Raw genomic sequence first — 22,810 nt, forward strand, 5'->3', positions numbered from 1 at the left:
CTATCTCTTAAGCTCTTTTCTGTATCTCTTTGCACCGTATTCTCTTTTCCGTGTATGCCAAATTCTTCTCTCTGCACTTTAACCTATTTATTTTCTTCTGACCTCACTTCCAATTCACTAATTTTCTTTTCAACTTTTTCAGTTGTGTCTAATCTGCTGTTAAAGCTTCTATTGAACTCTTAAATTGTTATATTATATTTCACTTAAAGAATTTCCTTTTTTACTAACTTCTGTATCTTCTGAAATTGTTTATTTTTCTTTTAATTACTTGAATAAGCATAGATATTTTCAAGTCCTGGTTTTTTATCCAAAACATCCAGTGTCTGGGTCCTCTGAGTCATATTTTCATCATCTCTTTCTCCCTGTTTTGGTCATGACAGTCTCCTTTTATTCAGTGTCACCATTATTTATGAAAAGTCATAAAGAATTTGAGGCTGCATATGCTACCTTCCTCTAAAGTGACTCCTGCTTCTAGCCTGCAGGTAAGTCAAGTGGGCCAGCAATCCCAAATCACCTTAATCCATGAGAATTATGACCATTTGAAGCTGGGCTACAGTTTCTATAAAGACTAGTTTATTTCTGATTCTCTCTTACAAAGATGCAACTTTTCTGGTTCCCAACCTCTAGACAAAGGTTTTTACCAAAATCCCTTCTCCTCAACAGACCCTTAACTCCAGTTTTTATCCTCCCACAAGCCCCCAAGTGTGCCCAAAGTTCTACTAAACTTCTCAGCCACCTCCTCGGAATTGGCAAATATCTCCAAACATGAGGCTCCCTTCTGAGAGAGATCCTTTTCTACTGGATCCTGACTCCGTAATTCCTCATTATTTTTTTATCTTTGCCTATCTTTTCTAGACATTCCTAAGAGGAACTGGTGAAAGCCAGATACACATTATTTTTTATTCCTGAAGAAATGTTCATTTGCTACTCTTTTAGACAGACAAAAGACTACCTCTGATTGTGGCCTGGCTATGCCTTATTGCTAATATTTCTCGGAATGTAAATTTTATAAGAGATAATGAATAACGCTAACCTTAAGAAAGGTATATTAACAGTGATTACTTCTAGATGGTAAGATTATGAAAGTTTTATTTGCTTTTATCTGCTGTCTGAATTTTCTACAAATAATATCACTTGTACGACTTTTTTAAAATAAACAGAAGAGAAGCCTTTACTAAAAACATGGCTTCTATATACCATTATTTTTTTATATACCATTAACAACAGGACAAAGAGCATCAAAAAGATTAAGAACTAAAATTACGTACTTGTTTGGCTCTGAACTTTGAAGTAACCATTAGCAAATAGATTTTTCAGATAGATTTGTGAGTAAAAATACGTAAGTGCCTCCATTACCAAAAGAATGGATTTCCGGGAAGATCAGAGGTCCAATCTGACACACTCAAGAGCTCCCTAATAGTTTTAAGACAACCAACCTGTCAAAGTATAATTAAGTTTCCTCATTTTCTGCTATATTGCCTCTAAGTTCGTATCAAATTACAAAATGTTAACTCCGGAGGAGGAGGTGGGGCCAAGACGGCAGAGTACTTAGATGCTCCCTGTGGTCCTTCTTACAACAAAGGCAGAGTACTTAGATGCTCCCTGTGGTCCTTCTTACAACAAAGACCCGAAAAAACAAGTGACTCGATTATATATGACAATCTAGGAGCCTTGAACATCAAAGCTAAAACTGAGGAGTCAGGCTGAGCGGCAGGGGGAGGGAGAGACAGTTCAGAAGCAGCAAGGATTTGCCAGACCTGATCTAGCCAGCACCCTGTAGCCTGGATCAGCCGGCACACGCAAGCTGAGGCAAGCAGTAGCACTCAGGACATGTTTTTCACTCCAGGAGAAACCAAGCAGTGGAGGGTCTGCTCAAGCCTCTGGAACCAGGGATAAGCGGCACTAGTCTGTGGAAGTTTTGTGTCTAATCTACCACACGGGACCAAAAAAATCCTTCCCCCCTCTGGGAAGTACCTCTCTCCCGTTTACCCGCCGCCCTCTCCCATCTCTACTCCGGTCCGGTCCAGTTTCAGTGATTGCCGGGCCTCCTGGGCCAGAAGTGCAACCTGTCACATGCCCCAAGCCATTCCCCAGCTTTGGAGAGGGAACAAATTAATAAACAAGAAAAAACAATCTGCCGGCTCCCCTAAGCTGGAAACTTAGGCAAGGCACAGCCCCTTTGCCTAGGCATAAGGGGTCCACGAACTCTGAATGCCTTTCACCCCTGCCTAGACCTGTGTGGGCCTATTTCAACAGCATAGGCCCTCATTAGCACAGTACAACAGGGTATATGCCTGAAGCCTATTTTCAACTGCAACAGCAAAGGGGGAGTGGCAGATTCGTGACATATGACACTGCCCTGCCCATTAAGCAGGGTCCTCACCTACCCACATCAGGGGCCTGAGGACTGGTGGCTCCACCCACTCCAGCTAGCCAGGGGTCCAAGAATAAGAGGTGTCCCTCAGTCCTTACAACCAAACAACACTAGGTACCCAAAATCCAGCTGCAAAAACCACCCACCTACGCGCACTAAGGAACACGGACATGCCTTCCACCCAGGCACTCAGGGGCAGCCATCAGACCCCTACCTTACTCAGCACATAACCCCCTTTAATGGCCAGATACCTGTGCCTACTCCAATCACCCCTACGTAGCCCTTCCCGTCTAGGATTGTACGTGAGAGTGTACACCACACACTCAGTGATCGAAGACCTGGACACCTAAGGTGAATCCACACAAGAAAAGTGATGTGACTGAAAGAACTGGCCATGGGCTCATGGACACACATAAGTTCATTATACTATTCTGTCCACTTGTATATATGTTCAAAATGATCCTCACCAATAAGGTGAAAAAACAAATGAAAACACTTCAGCCAATTTAATCAATTTGTCAAAATCCACCAGTTTTAAAATAGAAAAATAACCTAGCATTCGTTTTTAACTGACATTCATCCAGTTCAGCCATATACCTCAAGGAAATAGTACACCATCCATCTTCTTGTTAAGTTCTAACCACATTAGATTTTTATCACATCATCCTTTCATTTACTGTCAATGTATGATTGATTATATTTTCCCTTGATTTCTAAATTTAAAATAGATCATGTAATTACTGTATTTCTCAACTTCAGAGAAAGAGTTCTAAAGGAAAAGGGGGTGGTAATAAACACACAACTGTACACATTAAAGTTAGAAGTTTACCTGTAAAGATGTAATTGATCCCGTGTGTCCCTGGAGCACAGCAACTGGGGCACAAGTTCTCAAGCACCACACTCTAATTATTTTATCACAGCTCCCAGCAGCAATCATTGTATTCTCGTAGTTTACTGCCATATCTGAAATTTCTGCAGAATGACCTCTTAACGTGGATAACAGGCGGCCATTATGTGTTGACCAAATCTTTACCAAACAATCATCTGACCCCTAGGAAAAGAAGACCCAAAAATAAATATATACTCACTAGCATACCAAGCCTTTCAAATAATTTAAAATGACACCAAAACTCTCTCTTCCTCTCTTTCCAACTGTATGATACTCTATAAGTTGTAATGGTATTTGTTTCCAAAGCAAAGAAATTCTGCTTAAGGGCACAGTGAAGCTATAATTCCTATAGGTCAGAAAACATTATACTATTTTCCCAAAAAATCTCTGCCAAGTAAAAATTCATGGCTCACCTATTTCAATTAACAATGGTTAAACTTTAGTTCATGCCAAATTAACCAACTGGATGAGTGTTAGGACAGATCTGTTTCATAGGCTGAAAACAAGTGGCAATCCCCCCAAAATAAAAAATTGGAGTAGCACCCTCATTTTAAATAAACATCAGGGTCTCAAATTTACAGACCAACCAACATCCATTCATTCAGTAAACATCTGAACACCTACTATGAATTTCACACCTGGAAAATAAAATTTAAACTTCTCACCCATACTAATTTTCCCTTAAAACATTAAAATGGTAAATTAAATTCTAAACTTTTTAATTACTTCTAACCCTGAAATATTTTTTATAATCAATCATTTTCCCTGGATCAGTGACTGAGCAGCATGAATAAAAATCACCTGTAGAGTTTTCTTGTTGTTGCAATTGTTGTTAATACACAAGACAATAATCTAATTCAGTAGGTCCAGATGTACTAAGTACATATATATTTTTTTAATTTATTTTTTCTTATTTTTTATAGCACCTCTGATGACTATATGCTTAAGACCCACTACACTAAATCAATGTCTTTCAAAACAGCACACAATCCCAACTATCTGCATCTAAATCACTGAGAATGGAGAATTTAAAATCTACATGTTTTTTAAGATTCTCTCCACTCTGATTAACACTAAAGTGCCCCAAATTAAGTGTCAACTCACCGTAAAGATCCTATGTCCTGTTCTGTCAAATGCTACACAGTAAACAGCAGAGAGATGTCCCAGAATCCTTCTGTGCATTTTTAAATGCTGATACATAGTTCCTGGAAATGCTGTGCTAAAATTGGAACACCCTGTGAGTTGTCTTCCTCGATGAATCTCCACTAGGAAATAAAACCAATGGAAAAGGTTAAGGGGAAGCCTACAGATAAAAAACTAAACAAAAAAAAAAAAACACTTTTCTTTGTTGTTACTGTTAGGTGCTGTCAAGTTGATTTTCAACTCAAATCAACTCCATGTGTAACAGAGTAGATCAATTTCTAGAAGGTCACAAAATCTATGTTCTAGAAATCTTTAGGACAGCAGTTTCTTCCCAATACTACTCTAAATCAGTAATACAGACTTCTTACTAAGATTATTAATTTTTGTTTTAGTAATTATTTACTTTAAGTAAACAAAAAATCTGAAATTTGATTTCTCACTATGGAACAACAGTACCAGTATTTCCTTTAAAACTTTACTGTACCATTTATAAAGTTGGTCAAGAAATTAAAAGGATGGTTTCAGGCATCTGGAAGGCCAACCGCACTTACCAAGGTTTGGTGGGGACCCATAATTCACGGGCATTTCAGGAGGTCTTCCTCTATGAAGAGCAGCAAAGGCAGAGCCCTTCCAAACTGTGTGCCTGCAGTCTTTAAAATGAATTTTAGATACACATAAAATCTTGAAAGTTAGCCCCAAGAAAGATTTTATAGAATACTTACGTATATTGTAATAAACTGTTTATTCAAAGTTTAACCAACTAATATACTTTAACAGAAAAGCCCTAATGGTTTATTAGACTATTTCTGAAGAAAAAAAAAATTAAGACATCTCAGATACAACAGCAACAACAACTAACATTTGTGTAGCACTTTACAATTTACAAAGTGCTTTCCACATACATTATCTCATTGAATCCTCACAACAACCCTGTGAGGTAGGTATTATCGCCAATTTATAAGTGAGGTAACTGAGGCTCAAAGGTTGCAGGACCTTTAAAGAGATCCACTGTAAATTATTAGTAGGGATGGACCATAAAAATAGATCTTGACTCAAAGTCCCAAAGCACATTTTTATTTTTCAATGCAGAGTTATGCCACATAATATTAAAGATAAAAGGTCTTAATCACACCTAATCCAACTTTCCAACAGCAAAAGCTTTTGTTAAAAAAAAAAAATTTAATTTCTTTGATGTACATGAAAATTCTTAACTTATCTAATTACTTAAATGTCCTTCAGTTTAAAAATTAATTTGACTAATATAGTACTGTCAAGACTTTAGTCTTTTTAGAAGTATTGACAGATTAAAATTAAATGGCTCTCCTCTTGCTTTAGGATCAGATAATCCTTTACACAAGTGCACATATGTAGGGTCTGTGTGTCTGAACACAAATCCTAAAGTATCAATCCTCCTCTACCTACCAACAAATACACTAAGAAAAACTGTCTGCCCTCCTGTATAGGAGACAGTAGCAGAACACAGATTATGAGCAGTCAAGCTGTGCTTGAAATTAGCTTCTTCAAAACTGAAACAGGAAGGGAGGGAAGGCATCATACTAAACCTCTACTGAGCCTCGGGTGCCCCAAACAGGTATATTACGTTTTACAAGAATGGATTCATTACCACTATCATGATCAAAGAGCAGTTACAAGGCATCCTCTCATGGCACTAGTACAAAACAGAGAAATATGGCCCCTACCCTAGGGCAGTTTGCTGCACTTTATCAGTGAAGTCTTCAAAGGTCTGCCACTTCTAAAGCAGTGCTCATCACAAAACAACCACATGGAGCGTTGACACAAGTAAAGGAAAACAGGCTACCCAAGAAACTACTACATAACAACCTAAAATAGAATGATTACAAGGTGAATAGGGACACAGGAGGAAGAATATGAACAGCATCCTGATTCGAGCCACAGTGTCGTATGGCTACAGAGCACTAAGAAACAACTCAAGCTGACAAACCCGTCTGGTATGGAAGGAACCAAGAGGGAGGGCTGCTCTTTCTCAGCCAAAGCCTTACACTAGTGGTACATCTAACAGGCAGCATCACATCAGCAACAGCTCTTAACAAAGATAATCACACGATGGCTTCGCGTATGCTCAGGATCAAAGAGCCAACAATCACCCATGAGCAGTTTAGCCACGTTGTATACATAGGTCATATCACATACATATACTTAGTCTAAGCCGTTTATACCAAGCTAACAGAAAAAGAATAGCAATTCCAATCATTTTGCTACCACATAACTTTGTGAAAAAATTAAACTGATAAAAAAAGAACCACGCAATTGTACATTTTTGGTGCATGTTTTCAAACTGCTATCAAATTTAGAAAATTTCAGAATCTAAATATCAAATGAAATACTTCTAGCATTTAAAAGAGTTTATTAGACACATACAATTACATTCAGTGAAGTTAAAACTGAGCTACAAGATGGAAAATTAAGAACTCACATTGATAAAACCTCAAACACATCTCAGAATAAATTCAAGCTTTTTAGCTTAACATCTATACCTTTATCATTTTCTGAATGCAGGACTCATTAAACACTTATGTGATAAAATTCAATGTTCTATGCAAAATGCAGAGAATTTTATAGTCCACAGTATGATTTATAGTTACATATCACCTTTCTTCCACAATGCTTACATTACTTCACAATTATAATTATTATTAAGCTATTAATACAAAGCAGAACACTTCTTCAAATTAAGGTACCTTTTGCTGTACGTAGCAAAGACTGCCTTCCTGCACCAAGCAAAGAAGTCACTCTTGAAATACTGGGTGGAATTTCTTTATCCAAAATAGGACCAATGCGCTGACAGATTTGCAACAGATGATCAGGAGCCACGTGCTTATTGGACAAGACCTGCATGGAGAGCAAGTTTGAAAAACTATTTACAAAAAACATTAAATACGTAGAGATAAATCTGACAAAAACAGGTGAAAAACATGTACACTGAACACTTCAACACACTGAGAAATTAAAAATCTAAATAAGTAGACAGAGAGATCTTGTTCATAGGTCAGAAGACTCAAGATTTTTAAGATGGTAATTCTTCCTAAATTGATCTACAGATTTAAAGCAATCCCAGTCAAAGTCCCAGCAGGCTTTTTAGTAGAAATCAACCATTGTAAAATTCACATTTATAAAATTTATATGGAAATGCAAATGACCTAAAAAGCCAAAGTAACTTCAAAAAAGAACAAAGTTGCAGAGTTAACACCACCTGGTTTAAAGAGTTGTTATAAAGCTACAGTAATCGAAACAGCACGGTAATGGCACAGAGATCAATGGAACAAAGAGCACAGAAGTAAACCCAAGCATATAAAAACAAATGATTTTTCACAAAGGTGCAAAGGGAATTAAGTGGAAAAAGCGTAATTTTTTGACAAATGGTGCTGGAACAATTAGATGTCCATTTGCAAATTCAAAAGAAATTTGATCCATGCCTGGCATCATGAACAAAATTAACTCAATGTGAATCATAGATCTAAATGTACAACCTAACACCATAAAACCTCCAGTGAGTTAGGCAAAGACTTCCAATATATAACACCAAAAGCACAATCCACAAAACAACAAATTGGTAAATTGAAATTCATCAAAACTCAAATCTTGTTTTTCAAAAGGCACTGTTGTGAGAATGAAAAGACAAGCCACAGGCTGGGAGAAGTATCTGCAAAGCATATACAGTGAAACCTGTGAGGCCAGAACTCAACAGGACTGCTTGTTTTTCCAGGTCTCATAAGTTTTGTTTTTGACAGGGTACAGTATTACCCCTTCTCTATCACTCATATTAGTGGAAAATATTTGTGTTTTCCTTCTCTGACAGGTTTCCACCTTACACAGGTTCTGACTTTCACAATATTTGCCGTATCAGATAAAAGACTTGTGTCCAGTATAAAGACACTACAAAGAATGAGAATTCCAGAACACTTAATCGTGCTCACAGGAAACTGGATATAGACCAAGAGGTAGTTGTTCAGACAGGACAAGGGAATACTGCATGGTTTTAAATCAGGGAAGGTGTGCATCAGAGTTGCATCCTTTTGGCACAGTTATTCAAGCTGCATGCTGAGCAAATAATTCAAAAAGCTGGACTATATGAAGAACATGGCATCAGGATTGGTGGGAGACTCATTAACAATCTGCGTTATGCAGATGACACAACCTTGCTTGCTGAAAGTGAAGAGGACTTGAAGCAATTACTGATGAAAATAAAAGACAACAGCCTTCAGGATGGATTACAACTTAACACGAAGAAAACAAAAACCCTCACAACCGGACCAATAAGAAACATCATGATAAATGGAGAAAAGATTGAAGAATTGTCAAGGATTTCATTCTACTTGGATCCACAATCAATACCCATGGAAGCAGCAGTCAAGAAACAATGTTGAACTGCCTTGGGCAAATCTGCTGCAAAAGACCTCTTTGAAGTGTTAAAAAGCAAAGATGTCACTGTGAGGACTAAGGTGCACCTAACCCAAGCCACGGTATTTTCAGACACCTCAATGCAAGCGAAAACTGGACAATGAGTAAGGAAAACCAAAGAACTGGTTCCTTTGAATTAGGATATTGGTGAAGAATACTGAATGTTAACATGGACTGTCAGAAGAACAAACAAGTCTGTCCCGGAAAAAGTAAGCCAGAGTGCTCTTTGGAAGTAAAGACGGTGAGACTCTGTCTCACATACTTCAGACATGTTATCATGAGGGACCAGTCACTAGAGAAAGACATCATACTTGGTAAAGTGGAGGGTCGGTGAAAAAGAGAAAGACCCTCCACGAGATGGACTGACACAGTGGCAACAATGAGCTCAAACAGGGCAATGACTGTGAAGATGGTGTGGGACCAGGCCGTTTCATCCTGTTGTACACAGGGTCACTCTGAATCAGAACCAAGTTGACAGCACCTAACAACAACTGTGTCTGATGAAAGAATTGTGTTCACTATAAAGAACTCTCAAAACTAAACAAAAATAAAACAATTCAATTTTTTTTTAATTGGCACAAGATTTGAACAGACCTTCACAAAGAAAACATGCTGATGGCAAATAAGCACATGAACAGATATTCAACATCATTAGTAACTGATGAAACACAAATTAAAACCATAATGAGATACCAATACACTCATTAGAATAGCTAAAATTAAAAAGACTGGCCAGAGCAAGTGTTGGCAAGAAATGTGGAGAATTGCTGGTGGGGATGTAAAGTGGTATTACCACATTGAAAAACAGTTTGGCAGTTTCTTAAATTTAGGTGTACATCTCACATATACTTCAGCTATTCCACTCCTAGGTACTTAACAAGAGAAATGAAAGGGCATGTCTATAAGTAAGTGCGTACACGAAAGTTCTTAGCAACTTTACTTGTGATAGCCAAAAAGTGGAAACGCACCCCAAATATCCATCAACAGGTGAGTGAATAAACAAATTGTGGTATATCTATAAAACAAAATACTACTCAACAATAAAGAGAAAAAGGGCAAAAGAAATATACACAATGACATAGATGAATCTTACGATAGGTGAAAGAAGCCAGAAAAAGAGTAAATACTGTATGACTCCATTTATAGAAAACTTTAGAAAATGTGAACTAATATACAGTGACACAGAGCAAATCGGTGGTTACTTAAAGAAGAATGCAGGGAAGAGCAGGGGTGCAACAAAAACTTTTGGGGGGACAGATATGTTCACTATCTTGATTGTGACAATGGTTCCATGGGTGTATATGGAAGCCAAAATTTATCAAATTGAATATTTTAAATATGTGTAGTTTACTGTATGTCAATTATACCTCAATAAAAATAAATAAAAAAAGGTACTACGTAAGTTTAATTCATAAGTAAGCCCAATGTTACCCGATATGAATGTATTTGGCATAAAGTTAAATGCTGCATCCCCAGGGCTTCTCACTCATACTGCTACCACCATTTGAGGACAGAGAAAACAGCACATTACAGGACACAGGCCAGCTTTGGATCCCATCTATTCATGCCAACAGTACTCCCAGGCACTGAGAAACCAACAACGTCCCATACATTTCAAACTCCCTGAGAAAGTGCTCCAAAGGAAACTTACAGCACATGGCTCTAGTTCTCACTTTTTGTTCTTAATCATGAACCCAAGTGTAAAATAAGCCTGGATCCAATATAAAGTTTTTGCTTTGATAACCACTGGTAACAGAAAAGGCTAGACAAAGTATCTTCAACTTCTCAGCCTGACAATTTCCCCATCCTCTGGCAGATGTCCCAACACAAAATTCAAAAGATATACATCAAAGTTGAGATAGACCTCAAAAGTTTCTTAATACTAATTAGTAACACTCTGCTTCAAAGGGTCAATATGTCAAAATCAAAAAAACTGTTGTAGATAATCAGCTCTACATAGGGGGTAATAGGGAAATAAGAGTAATTAATAAAGATAATTCCAACAGTACCAAGAAAATCACAGACCTCAGAACTTGTCAATAAAGAAATCTGAAGGGAAAAAAAAAGAATCACCACTAAATTAATTGCATTGATTCACCTAAAAAAGTATCTATCCAGAAAAAAACCCAGTGCTGTCGAGTCGATTCCAACTCATAGCGACCCTATGGGACAAGGCAGAACTGCCCCACAGAGTTTCCAAAGAGCGCCTGGCGGATTCGAACTTCTATCCCTTTGGTTAGCAGCCCTAGCACTTAATCACTCTGCCACCAGGGTTGTTTCCATAAGGTTTAAATACTTGTTCAAAATGCCTTAGGAAAACAGCAACATGGCTTCTGTAACTGGAAAATAACTTTTCTCTAACCTAATAAAGTTCTTTGAGATTTCTACTACCCAAGTAGATAGAGAACTTCCAGTTGATAAAACTGATTTTAAATTTTGATATTATATAACCAACCTTATCTAAGAATGGAGGCTTGTTTCTGAAGCAGACAGATGAATAAAAACAATTTCTCCAGATAGAAATGTTAAACAGACTGCTTCCTAGCCCTAAACATAATCTTACTTATTTCTTAAACAATCCAGAAGGAGAACTCTGCCTGGATTGAAGCACCATTAAAACAGTAAGAAACTTCAACATAAACAGGTACATTGATGGAAAGTCCAGATGTTACAGGAACATGGATCCTATGCAGCAGTTGCACTGCAAAGACAGAATTAGTCTCTTGCATGGGTCAAGATTTTAACACCATCATCAAAGATTCTGGGAGAAAATTATCCTCTTTCTGTACAAAACAAGGTAGATCTGTAAAAAGATAGGGTTCTAGTCCATATACAGACAAAATAATCAAAAGAAAGTAACTCTGGCTTATTAAAAATAGCATATTGACCAAATCAATACAATAGATACTATTCTTTCAATATTTTCAAGTCCTAGATATGAATATTAGTAACAGTCACATCCATCAGCAACTTCAATGAGTAAGCCAGTTATACAAGGTTCTCAGCAGTCAGTTAAGAACTAAGTTCATCCAAACCTCAGTCAGTCTCTCTGCTATCTCACTCTCCATCATAATTCTGCGTCAGTCTCTTGAAATGTTTACCAGCCACGATTCTAGTAGAATCACTGCATTATGTTCCAAAATACTGCAGTAAGCATGATCCCCTCATCAAGCCCCAGGCAGTAGTTCCAAGACTGGCAGTAGGATCTAGATAGCCCAGCTAATTAGAAAGTTATGGGAGGAAGTCACTTCTCCAATAAAGTTTAGGATGTTGTAATTTAATCAGGATCTAGAATGAATATTTAGTATCTTTCATATGTACCTATCCGACCTTCAGCTTTCCCTTAATTACTTTAAAACTACATTTAGAAACCATGCAGTGGGAAAAACTGTAAGTAAACTACCGTATCACATTACAATTCCTACACAGTAAACAGGACAACAATAAAACACAAGAATAACAACACTGCCTTTTATACAAAATAAAAAGATCTGGTGTCTTCCCTGCTTAAGTAATTCCCTTCAGCTTCCATTGAGATGAACATTCTTGGCCTCTTTTCTAAGTTTTACAGAGAAGTGAAAGCTGAGTGGTCAACGGCAGAGTAGGTATTCCTACAGAAATAAGGGAAAAAAGAACTTAACACTCAGTTTATACAAAAGAACCTAGGCAGGCAAATATTCCAGGGTGAGTGAAGATCCTTCATTTAAAAGCATTTATCTTAATTCAAAAACGTTAACTAACGTCAGCCTCACGGAGCAGACACTGACTAACCAACAGCCAACACTTTCCTGCTTCAGCAGAACCTCACTTTTCCAGACTCGCTGATGGGCAGGGGGTCACGTGATCTAGTTCTGGTCAATGAAACTGAGATATCTGCTGGGGCATGGGATGTTATCGAAAAAATTCTCCTTCTTAATAGCAGTCACAGGCAGAAAGGCCCCTTTGTGCCCATCTTTTCTGGGATATAATGCCAAGAGCTGCGACAGTCAACTAGCAACCATAAAGCTAAAGTTTGAGGAAAAAAGCCAAAATGTCAAGGATTCCTGAGCAGAAGAAAGAGACTGAGTCCTTAATAACACCATTAAATCACTGCCATCAATTCCACCTACAGACTCATGAGACATCATTAGTAGCTTTATTATTTCAGTCACTGCTTCTGTTATAAGCAACTGAAGCGTTTCATAAGCCTATTTTCAAGTGTTACGGAATTACATAAATCACAATAGCACAGCATGTCTACGAATCTGAAGATCTGTGGTAAAGTCACCCACCAACAAGTTCAAAGCCCTGCCCACCAGTCATCCCAGTAAAGTGACACTTGTCTGGAAAATGCTAGTAATGTTGACTTCGATACTGAATAGTACTGAGTAAACCTCAAGTTAGCATTTCTAAGCAATTAATTTTATTTTCTTCCTCCCTTAGCAAAATGTTGAGTCCTATTTCTTCTAAACTATGAAAGCATTTCCAAACTGTAAGTTAATCAAGGAAAAAATGTAAGACTTCTGATATTCTTCAGAGGGAGTTGGCATCCTACTGTTTCTAGATCTGTACCATCAGAGCATCCCAAAAGGAATAAAACAAGAGTGCAAAATTCTCAGTGGCTTTATCCATAAATAAGCTGACACCTGGAAACAGTGAACCGGACATTTCTTCTGTTTTACTGAGTTTTCTAATCATAATCTGACTAAAACCTGTGCAACAAATAATCAATATAGTCTTAATCTGTATAAAAAAAAAAAATGTGTACTTAATAAACACACAAAAACTAAAAAAAAATCAGAGCTCATTTTTTTAAAATACCTGTTCACAAGATGTATTAAAATAGCAAAGACAGGCACACTGAAAAACATACAAACTTGAAACACACTACAGTCTTCCTAAGAAATAGTATTTATTTGGTAAAATAATTTCAGCCATACAACCACCATACAGATGACAACAGATTTCAACATTTATGCAACACATCTCCCAGGCAGGCTTAACTTCATTATTTTATGTAGTTTGTCACACTCCAAAAGACCCGTTTCAGCTGTGTCTTCAAAAGTCACTCATAAAGTTCAATGGAAACATAAAGCAATAAATTAAAAAAATGTTCAAGGACCATTCCCAAAGCCAACTCTTCAGACAGGGATTGGACTGGACTATAAGACAGAAAATGATACTCATAAGGAGTGAGCTTTTTGGCTCAAGTAGACACATGAGACTATGTGAGCAGCTCCTGTCTGGCGGCGAGGTGAGAAGGCAGAGGGGGACAGGAGCTGGTTGAATGGACACGGGGAACACAGGGTGGAGAGGAGGAGTGTGCTGTCCACTAGGCAGAGAGCAGCTAGGAGTACAAAGCAAGGTGTATGTAAGTTTTTGTATGAAAGACTGACTTGATTTGTAAACTTTCACTTAAAGCACAATTTTAAAAAAATATTCAAGAAATATTTGGACCTTAAATTATATAAAGTCAAAGTCAAAAAAAGCACTGCTGAGTCTTGAAATGCATGAAACAATTCTTCAGTAAATAAGATTAAATTATCCAGAAGAGAGATACTATTTCCCAAATGAATAGGGGATTAAAAATAAAAGTCATAAAGCATCCATAGCTACTCCTCAAGTGGGCAGAGCTCAGAACCGATTTTTTCCCACTTTCTTAACAGCTTAAAACATAAGACTGTGTTTTTAATGGCCATCTTTTTGAGCTAAAATGTTGAGCAAAAGGAATTTGATTAAATGTTTTTAATAATATTAATATGTATTACAAAAGTTTAATCATAAAACAGTCACAGGAACAGAAGTCCATGAATAGATGCAACTTAGGAAGCATTTAGTACTTCAGGTAGAGAAGGGCTTTAAGCACAACCCAACGGCAGAAGGATAAAGATTTAATAGATGTAACAAAATAAAATATATAAACCTCTGTAAAAGCAAATCCTCCAAACAAAATTAAGCAATCTAAAAAAAGGAATTTAGAACATGTGACAGACTGAAAATAACCTAAATCTTACAAATCGGTAAGACAGATTCTGGTAGAAACATCAGTTACTGGTATTGTTTTACCCATCAGATTGGCTAAGATTAAAAAGTTTAAGAAATCAGTATGTTCTCATACACTGTAGTCAACAATATTAACTGCGACAGCCCTTAAGGAGAGCAATTTTACAACTAGGAGTAAAAACGTGTAAACCGTTCTACCAATTATTATATTTCTAGAAATTTATTATGAGTGAACAATTACATAAGATACAGATAATAAATACACAGATTCATAAAAACCATTCATAATAGAAAAAATCTGAAAACCAACCAAACGTCCACCAAGCAATGGGTTAGATAAAATTTTTCAGTGAAATGGAAATGCATTCACAATATAATTTTTTAAATGGCCCTATTTTTGCTGGAATATATATGCACAGATGAAGAAAAATGAACATTTCTCATTTAGTGATTTTTCTATTTCCTCTTTCCTCTTTTGCTCTCTAAATACTCTACAATAAAAGTAAACAATTTCTGTTTCTCTTTAGGACAACTTTAAGCCACAGTTTACACAGAAAAAACTAATGAAATAATTACATACTGTTTTTTGCTACAATCTCTCAAGATCTTTAAACATTTGTACACAAATACAGGCAAACTAAGACTTTAAATCGAGATTCTACCGTCAGGTATTTCTCCAGCAAAATGCTCTCAATGTGGAGTCCTGCTTCAAATATTCAATGACAATTTAACTAACAGATACCAGAAAAAAAGGGGGGAGGAGACTATCCTGATCCACAGAACGTGGCTGACAGTCTGGGCTCTGAGTCTAACTAGTTTGGGACCTTTGACAAGTTAGGTTCCAAGACTTCTGTTTTCTCATCTGCAAAAGTCACAACAAGTAACACTGTGCACCTACAATGTGCTAGGTAATCTAAGTGGTTTAAGGAGGGCTTCAAACAGATTCGTTCGGGTCAAACCTTCTGCTGAGAATTTGCATTTCTACTCCAGGTATACAGAATCAGAACCTACAGTTTAACAAAATCCCCAAGTGATTCTTAAGTGTAATAAATTTTGAGAACCACAGCTCTACCAGTGGTTCTCAGAATTGGTAGCTAACCAGCAGCATTAGCAGTGCCTGGGATCTAGTTTGAAACGCAAATTCTCAGCTGGGGTTCGAACCCGAATGGGTTCCAAGCCTTGGTTTTAAGGTTTTGACTAATTCCTCAATACATTAATAATAGCTAACACACAAATAGCAATCACTGTCTGACAGGCTGTTCCGAGCACTTCAAATACACTAACTTACTAAATCTCACAACTATTTACCTCCCTTTTACAGATAAGAAAACAGAAGCACAGACATTAAATAACCTGCCCAGAATTTAAGAGCTAATAAATGACAGAGCTAAAAATATAAACCCAGACTGTCTAGCTCTGCAACTACCCATCATAAGTACTCAGCTATAATGTATCTTAATAAAAACGACACCTAGATAATCAAGGAGTATCATTAGGAATTTTGAAGCCAAAGGGAGGCTCCGGAAATTTTAAAAACCAAGTATATGCAGACTTATTAAAATCTGCATAATTTTTCTAAACAGTTAATGCTCACATTCAATTTCATTCACCACCTCCAGTACAAATACGAAAATGAAAGTCTCAGCCAAAATCTGAAGTAACACTACATACATAACTAATCCTTCACTGCTATAGTTAATATAAAATTTTAACACAAAGCTTTTACATCTAAAATGCCACTTTCCCATATCCAGAATAGAAAGGAAATATAGTAAGTAATGACCTTAATGAAATGAATAAAGAAGCTGAAATAAGGAATGAAGGTATAGCCTCCATTTATCACATAGCCATTCAGTACTGAACATTAACACAGTTGGTCTGCAAACAAAGTGGATATCTTTGAAAGACATTTTAAGAAATCAAAGATCATCCAAGACATTTAATAAACAAACTTTAATAACAAAGCTATGGATAACTAGTTCTGAATGAGAAAATAAACTAAGTACTAAACATTCATGCCTTCAATAAATATTCAGTCTACTATATGTCAGGAACTATAGATGTACCTACAAACAACTATAATTATATATCCCTCTTTATTTTTAAAAGTTGAAAGTCATCATTGCTTTAGCTCAACTATCAAAAGCAGATAATTTGAGGTGATTCCGCTCATCTTAAAAAAAATGAGAACAAGCTGAATATACTTCATAAAAAATTTTTAACCCATCATAGCACTGAGGAAACAAATCTAAACTAAGTCCCATTAAGTGACAAGCCCTTCTGTGGACAGAAAATTCACAGCTGCTTCATTCCTACAAGAGAGGCAGGAAGAATTTACCACAGACAAAAATGAAAAACCTGAAACAGTTTTAACAAATTTCAGTCACCTCCTGGCTGACATGATCAATTAGAATCCTGAGAAACTTCAGTCACAAAACAAGCAGGGCTTTACCAACTTCACAGGGCAAAAAACAGACCCAAGCCAGCTCTAGAAGAAATCCCTCACTACCAGGGCACTGCAGAGGCCTCCAAAGGCTGGAGACAGGGCTAGACAGCAGAGAGAACTCTTCTGCAGTCCAAAAAGTCAACAGTGGTCTAAGAAGTAGATCAAAATCTCATGAAGTTTGGAAAACAACCAGGGGAAAAAAACAAGCTTTAAAAGAAAATTAAGATTGACTTTTCAGCATTAAGGAAACCGTAGGACAGTGAAATGACATGTTTGACGTTCTGAAAGGAAAGAGTAACTATCAATCAAAATTCCACAGCCAGTAAAAATATTTAAAAATACAGATATTTATCAAAGACACAAAGAAAACAGAAAAGGCCATATAAACCAGAGACTCCATCAGCCTGAGACCAGAAGAACTAGATGGTACCCTGCTACCACCAATGAGCACCCTGACAGGGAACACAACGAAGTTCCTGACAGAAGCAGTAGAAAACTGGGGTGCAGAACCCAAATTCTAGTAAAAAGTCCAGACTTAATGGTCCAACTAAGACTTGAGGGACCCCGGAAGACATGGCCCCCACATTTTGTTAGCCCAGAACTGAAACCATTCCCAAAGCCAATTCTTCCGACAAAGGTTAGACTGGACTGTAAGACAAAATGATACTTGTGAAGAGTGTGCTTCTTAGCTCAAGTAGATACATGAGGCTAAATGGGCAGCTCCTGTCCAGAGGCAAGATGAGAAGGCAAAAAGGGACATGGGCTGGCTGACTGGACACAGAAATCCAGAGTGGAAAAGAAGAGTGTGCTGCCACATTATAGGTAGAGCAACTAGGGTCCCATTACAATGTATGTATAAATCTTTATATGAGAAACTAACTTGAACTGTAAACTTTCGCTTAAAGCACAGTAATGATGATAAAGCTATCTAACAGCAAGAAAAAAAAGAGAGTCAAAAGAAAAACTGAGAAGTCATTACTACCAAACCTGCATAATACCAAAACCAGTTCTGCAGACTGAAGAAAAAGGATCACATACATGACCCACAGAAGAGCAGGAAGGAATTTAAAATAGGTAAGCAAAAAAATTTCACTGTTTAAAAAACAACAACCAAAAATCTTGAAGAATTTATAACATACATAATAGTCCAAGGGGCAGGAGTATAACAAGTAACAGTTTTAACTTCATTTATTTGGTAAATGAGAAAGAAACTAAGGTAAGTAGTAATGCATGTTGGAATCTATAACCACTAACAGAATAATAAAAGAACGTTTAACTAAAAAACGAAATAGAAAAATAAAGAGAACACTTGATTAATCAAAAACAGACGGAATAAATGAAGAACATATGGGACAAACAGATAAAAGAGATACACGGCAGACATAATATTAAATAAAAATGGTCTAAACCCTCCAATTTATTTAAAAAAAAAAAAAAAAAACCGTTGCCATCGACCCTACAGGACAGAGTAGAACTGCCCCGTATGGTTTCCAAGGAGCACCTGGTGGTTTCGAACTGAACTTTTGGTTACACAGCCCTAGCTCTTAACCAATACACCACCAGGTTTTCCAATTAAAAGACTGCATAAATAAACCAATTTAAACTAGGGTCACATAACAATGTGTGTATAAGCTTTTGTATGAGAAACTGACTTGAACTATAAACTTTCACTTAAAGCATAACAGTAAGTAAGGAAACCCATTCACCTATGTTCAAGTGATTTTCAACCAGGGTGCCAAATCCATTCCATGGGGAAAGAATAGTCTCTTCAATAAAGAGTCCTGGTTCTCTACATGCAAAACAGTGAAGCTGGACCCATACCTCATACCATGTATGATTAACACAAAATGGATCAATGGCCTAAATGTGAGAACTGAACCCATAAAACCCTTAGAACAAAACACAGGCATAATGCTTCAGAATCTAGTTTACAATAACAGACTCTTAAATATGACACCAGTAGCATGAACAATAAAAGACAAGATAAATTAAACTTCATCAAAATTTGAAACCTTTATTCTTCAAAAGACTTTATCAACAAAGAGACAACCTTTAAAATCTGAAAAAAAATACCTTACCAAAGACGACAAACAAATGGCCAGTAAGCACACGAAAAGACATTCAACTTCACTAGCCATTCGGGAATGCAAATCAAAACCAGAGATGATACTGAACATTTTGATCAAAGATTCCATAAAAGAATCTTGACCAAATGTAGACTAGAATTGCAAATTATCATGAAAACCAGATTTTCTGAAGCCATGAAGGCTGGATGAACCCCTGAAACTACTGCCGAGATAATCATTAAAGCTTAAACCAAAAATACCCCCTGAAAGACCATGGCCTCAGAAAACATCTAGGTCAACTGGCATAACACAGTTCACAAAAAAAATGTTCCACATCCTCCTTTGGTGAATACTGTGTCTGGGGTCTTAAAGCCTGCAAGCGGCCACCTAAGATACAACAGCTATTGGTCCCATCCCATCTGGAACAAAGAAGAAGAAAACCAAAGACACAAAAAATACTAGTCCAAAAGACTAGCAGACCACATAAACCATAGCCTCCACCAGCCTAAGACCAGGAGAACTAGAGGGTGCCCAGCTACAACCACCAAAGGTTCTGACAGGGATCACAAAAGAGGGTTCCAGACAGAGCAAGAGAAAAATGGAGAACGAAAGTCAGATTCACAAGAAAAGACCATTTACTGGTCTTACAGAGACTGGAGGAGCCCCCAACACCCTTCTAACCCAGAAGGGTATCCAATCCAGGAGTTCACCTTTCAGTCAAAGATTAGACAGGCGTGTAAGATAAACAATAACACACGTGAGGAAGCTGCTTCTTACATCAATCAAATTATACGAGACCAAATGTGCAACATCTGGCCAAAAGCAAAGATGACAAAGGCAGGAAGGGACAGAAAATCTGGATGAATGGAACACTGAACCCAGGGTGGAAAGGGGTAAAGTGCTGACACACTGCAGGGAATGCAACCAATGTCACAAGAACAACTTGTGTATAAATTTTTTTAATGAGGAACTAATCTGCTCTATAAACTTTCACCTAAAGCACAACAAAGTTTTTAAAAGTTTAAGGCGAATTACCCCCTGTAGTCTCCTTAATACTTTAGCTTAACTAGTAAAGAATGTCTGTCTTGAGCATTATGCTCTCTTAAGATCTATCTACATGGGACCAAACTGACAACAGCAACTCAAAAAATGATAGGAACCATGGGGAGGAGTGTATTTATGATTATTAACGGAGAAGGAACAACTCAGGGAAGGCTGAGAATGACTGCAAAACCAGAAGAATGTGATCAGTGTCACCGAATTATACATGTAGAAACTGTTAAACTAGTATACATTTTGCTGTGTATACTCCCCCCAAAAATTTAATTATTAAAAAAAAAACAAAACACATGCACAATGAGCTACCACTTTACCGCCACTAATCAAAACCAAACCCACTGCCGTGGGGTCAATTCCAACTGGTACCAAGCCTACAGGACAGAGTAGAACTGCCCCAGAAGAGTTTCCAATGTTGTAATCTTTATGGAAGCAGACTGCCTTGTCTTTCTCCCAAGGAGCTGCTGGTGGGTTCGAACTGCCAACCTTTCAGTTAGCAGTCAAATGACTAACCACTCCACTACGAGGGCTCCTTCACCTCCTCTAGGAGAGCTAGAATTAAAAAAAAAAAAAAAAATGAAATACAAGTGTTGGCAAAGATACAGAGAAACTGGAACCTTCATACACTGCTGGTAACCAAACCAAACCAAACCCACTGCCACTGAGTCAATTCCAACTCAAAGCAACCCTGTAGGAAAGAGAACTGCCCCGCAGGGTTTCCAAGGCTATAAATCTTGCACATAAGCAGACCGACACATCTTCTTCTCAAGTGGTAGCTGGTGGGTTTGAACTGCTGATCTTTCGGTTAGCAGCCAAGCACTTTAACCATTGCGCCACCAGGGCACCTTACATTGCTGGTAGGAATTCAAAATGCGATTTAAGTATGTAAGTGGTATTAAATACTTTAAGATGAAATGCTTAACTGCAAGTTAAACAATCAAAGAATAAAAGTAAATATTACTTGTTTCTACAAATTAAATTTATAAATAAGATTTATAGTTGCACTTAAAGACCACTTACAATTTTAACAAACCAAATATTGACTTCAAAGCAAATTAACTTTTTAAAAGTCTGTTGCTCACACTCACAAAAAAAAATCTATTTAAAAAGAAAAAAACCCTCAATTGATCACATGAATCCCTTATTGATATACAACAACAGGTGGATCCTCTGACTTACATCCTGGTTAAAGAAGAGGCTGGTCTATGAAAATGTACCATGTTATCAGTTACTTTGTTGTTGGCTGCCATCCCCTGCACTGATAGTGACCCCATGTGTGCACAGTAGAACCGTTCCCTAACAGTTACATCAAATCTCTTTCCTTTTTAAATAATCCCCTCCTTTACAAACCTAGTCCTTTCCAATGCCATGCCCAATTCTATAAGTCTCTCTTTCTTCCCCACCTATAAATCATGAGGATTCGATTAAATTCTACAAATTCACAGGCCCAGCTGTTAACGCAGATTTAGGTACTGAGAGATAACCAGTGTCAATTCTAAGAAGCCGAAGTACCAAAACTACAGAGCATAGGTTGGAATAACAGTCACAAGTCTAAGACAATAAGCTCTAAAGTTGTAAACAATGACATTAGAATCACCTGAGAAGGTTTTAAAAAAAAAAAACACATGCTAGGTCCCACCACATTTGATTTAACTGGTCTGGAGCATGGCCTCAGCATCCAAAGTTGAAAATGCTCCCCAGGTGATTCTAATTCAAGGATGAGAATCACTGTACAAAAGGAATGTTAACCAACATCACGAGGAAACAATCTAATACAGAATGTGGAACATTCCACAAGACGTAGTCCCGGTCTCCAGTAGGTCGGTAGCTCCAAAAGAAAAAACCATTCAAGATAAAGAGATTTAAGATGGAAACAATGCAGTGTACAACTTTTGTCTAAAGTCTGATTCAAATTAAATTTAATAGACACCTGGGTAATAACAGTGAACTCTTGAGTGTAGAATGGTATACATACCACTATACGTACATACATACTGGCATACACACATAGTATCAAGAAACTATGGACCATCCCTCAAGAAATAAGAACTATCATATGAATAGATACATGCACACCCATGTTCACTGCAACACTGTTCACAACAGCAAAAAGATGGAAACAGCCTAGGTGCCCATCAACAGATGAATGGATAAACAAATTATGGTACATACACACAATGAAATACTATGCAACGATAAAAAACAACGATGAATCTGCAAAACTTAACATAAATTTGGAAGGCATTATGCTGAGTGAAATTAGTCAACTGCAAAAAGATAAATATTATATGAGACCACTACTATAAGAACTCAAAAAATGTTTAAACACCAAAGAAAACATTCTTTGGTGGTTACAGGGTGGGAAGGGAGGGAGAGGGGTATTCACTAACTAGATAGTAGACAAGAATTATCTT

General features: G+C 37.2%; 1 protein-coding gene across 2 annotated transcripts in view; it reads right to left on the bottom strand.

The window, feature by feature from the left end:
• The window catches only part of BRWD1 (bromodomain and WD repeat domain containing 1), a 125,279-nt gene that overhangs the window by 98,867 nt on the left and 3,602 nt on the right, over positions 1 to 22,810 (bottom strand). For both annotated transcript variants that reach the window (XM_064279460.1, XM_064279459.1), the window contains exons 5-8: positions 7,127 to 7,277; positions 4,958 to 5,056; positions 4,368 to 4,528; positions 3,204 to 3,425 (exon numbers count right to left, since the gene is read on the bottom strand). In XM_064279460.1, the coding sequence (XP_064135530.1) occupies positions 3,204 to 3,425; positions 4,368 to 4,528; positions 4,958 to 5,056; positions 7,127 to 7,277 (633 nt within the window). The remainder of the gene's footprint in view (positions 1 to 3,203; positions 3,426 to 4,367; positions 4,529 to 4,957; positions 5,057 to 7,126; positions 7,278 to 22,810) is intronic.

Source organism: Loxodonta africana, chromosome 2 (assembly GCF_030014295.1).
Source record: "Loxodonta africana isolate mLoxAfr1 chromosome 2, mLoxAfr1.hap2, whole genome shotgun sequence".
In the NCBI taxonomy this organism is placed as follows: Eukaryota; Metazoa; Chordata; class Mammalia; order Proboscidea; family Elephantidae; genus Loxodonta; species Loxodonta africana.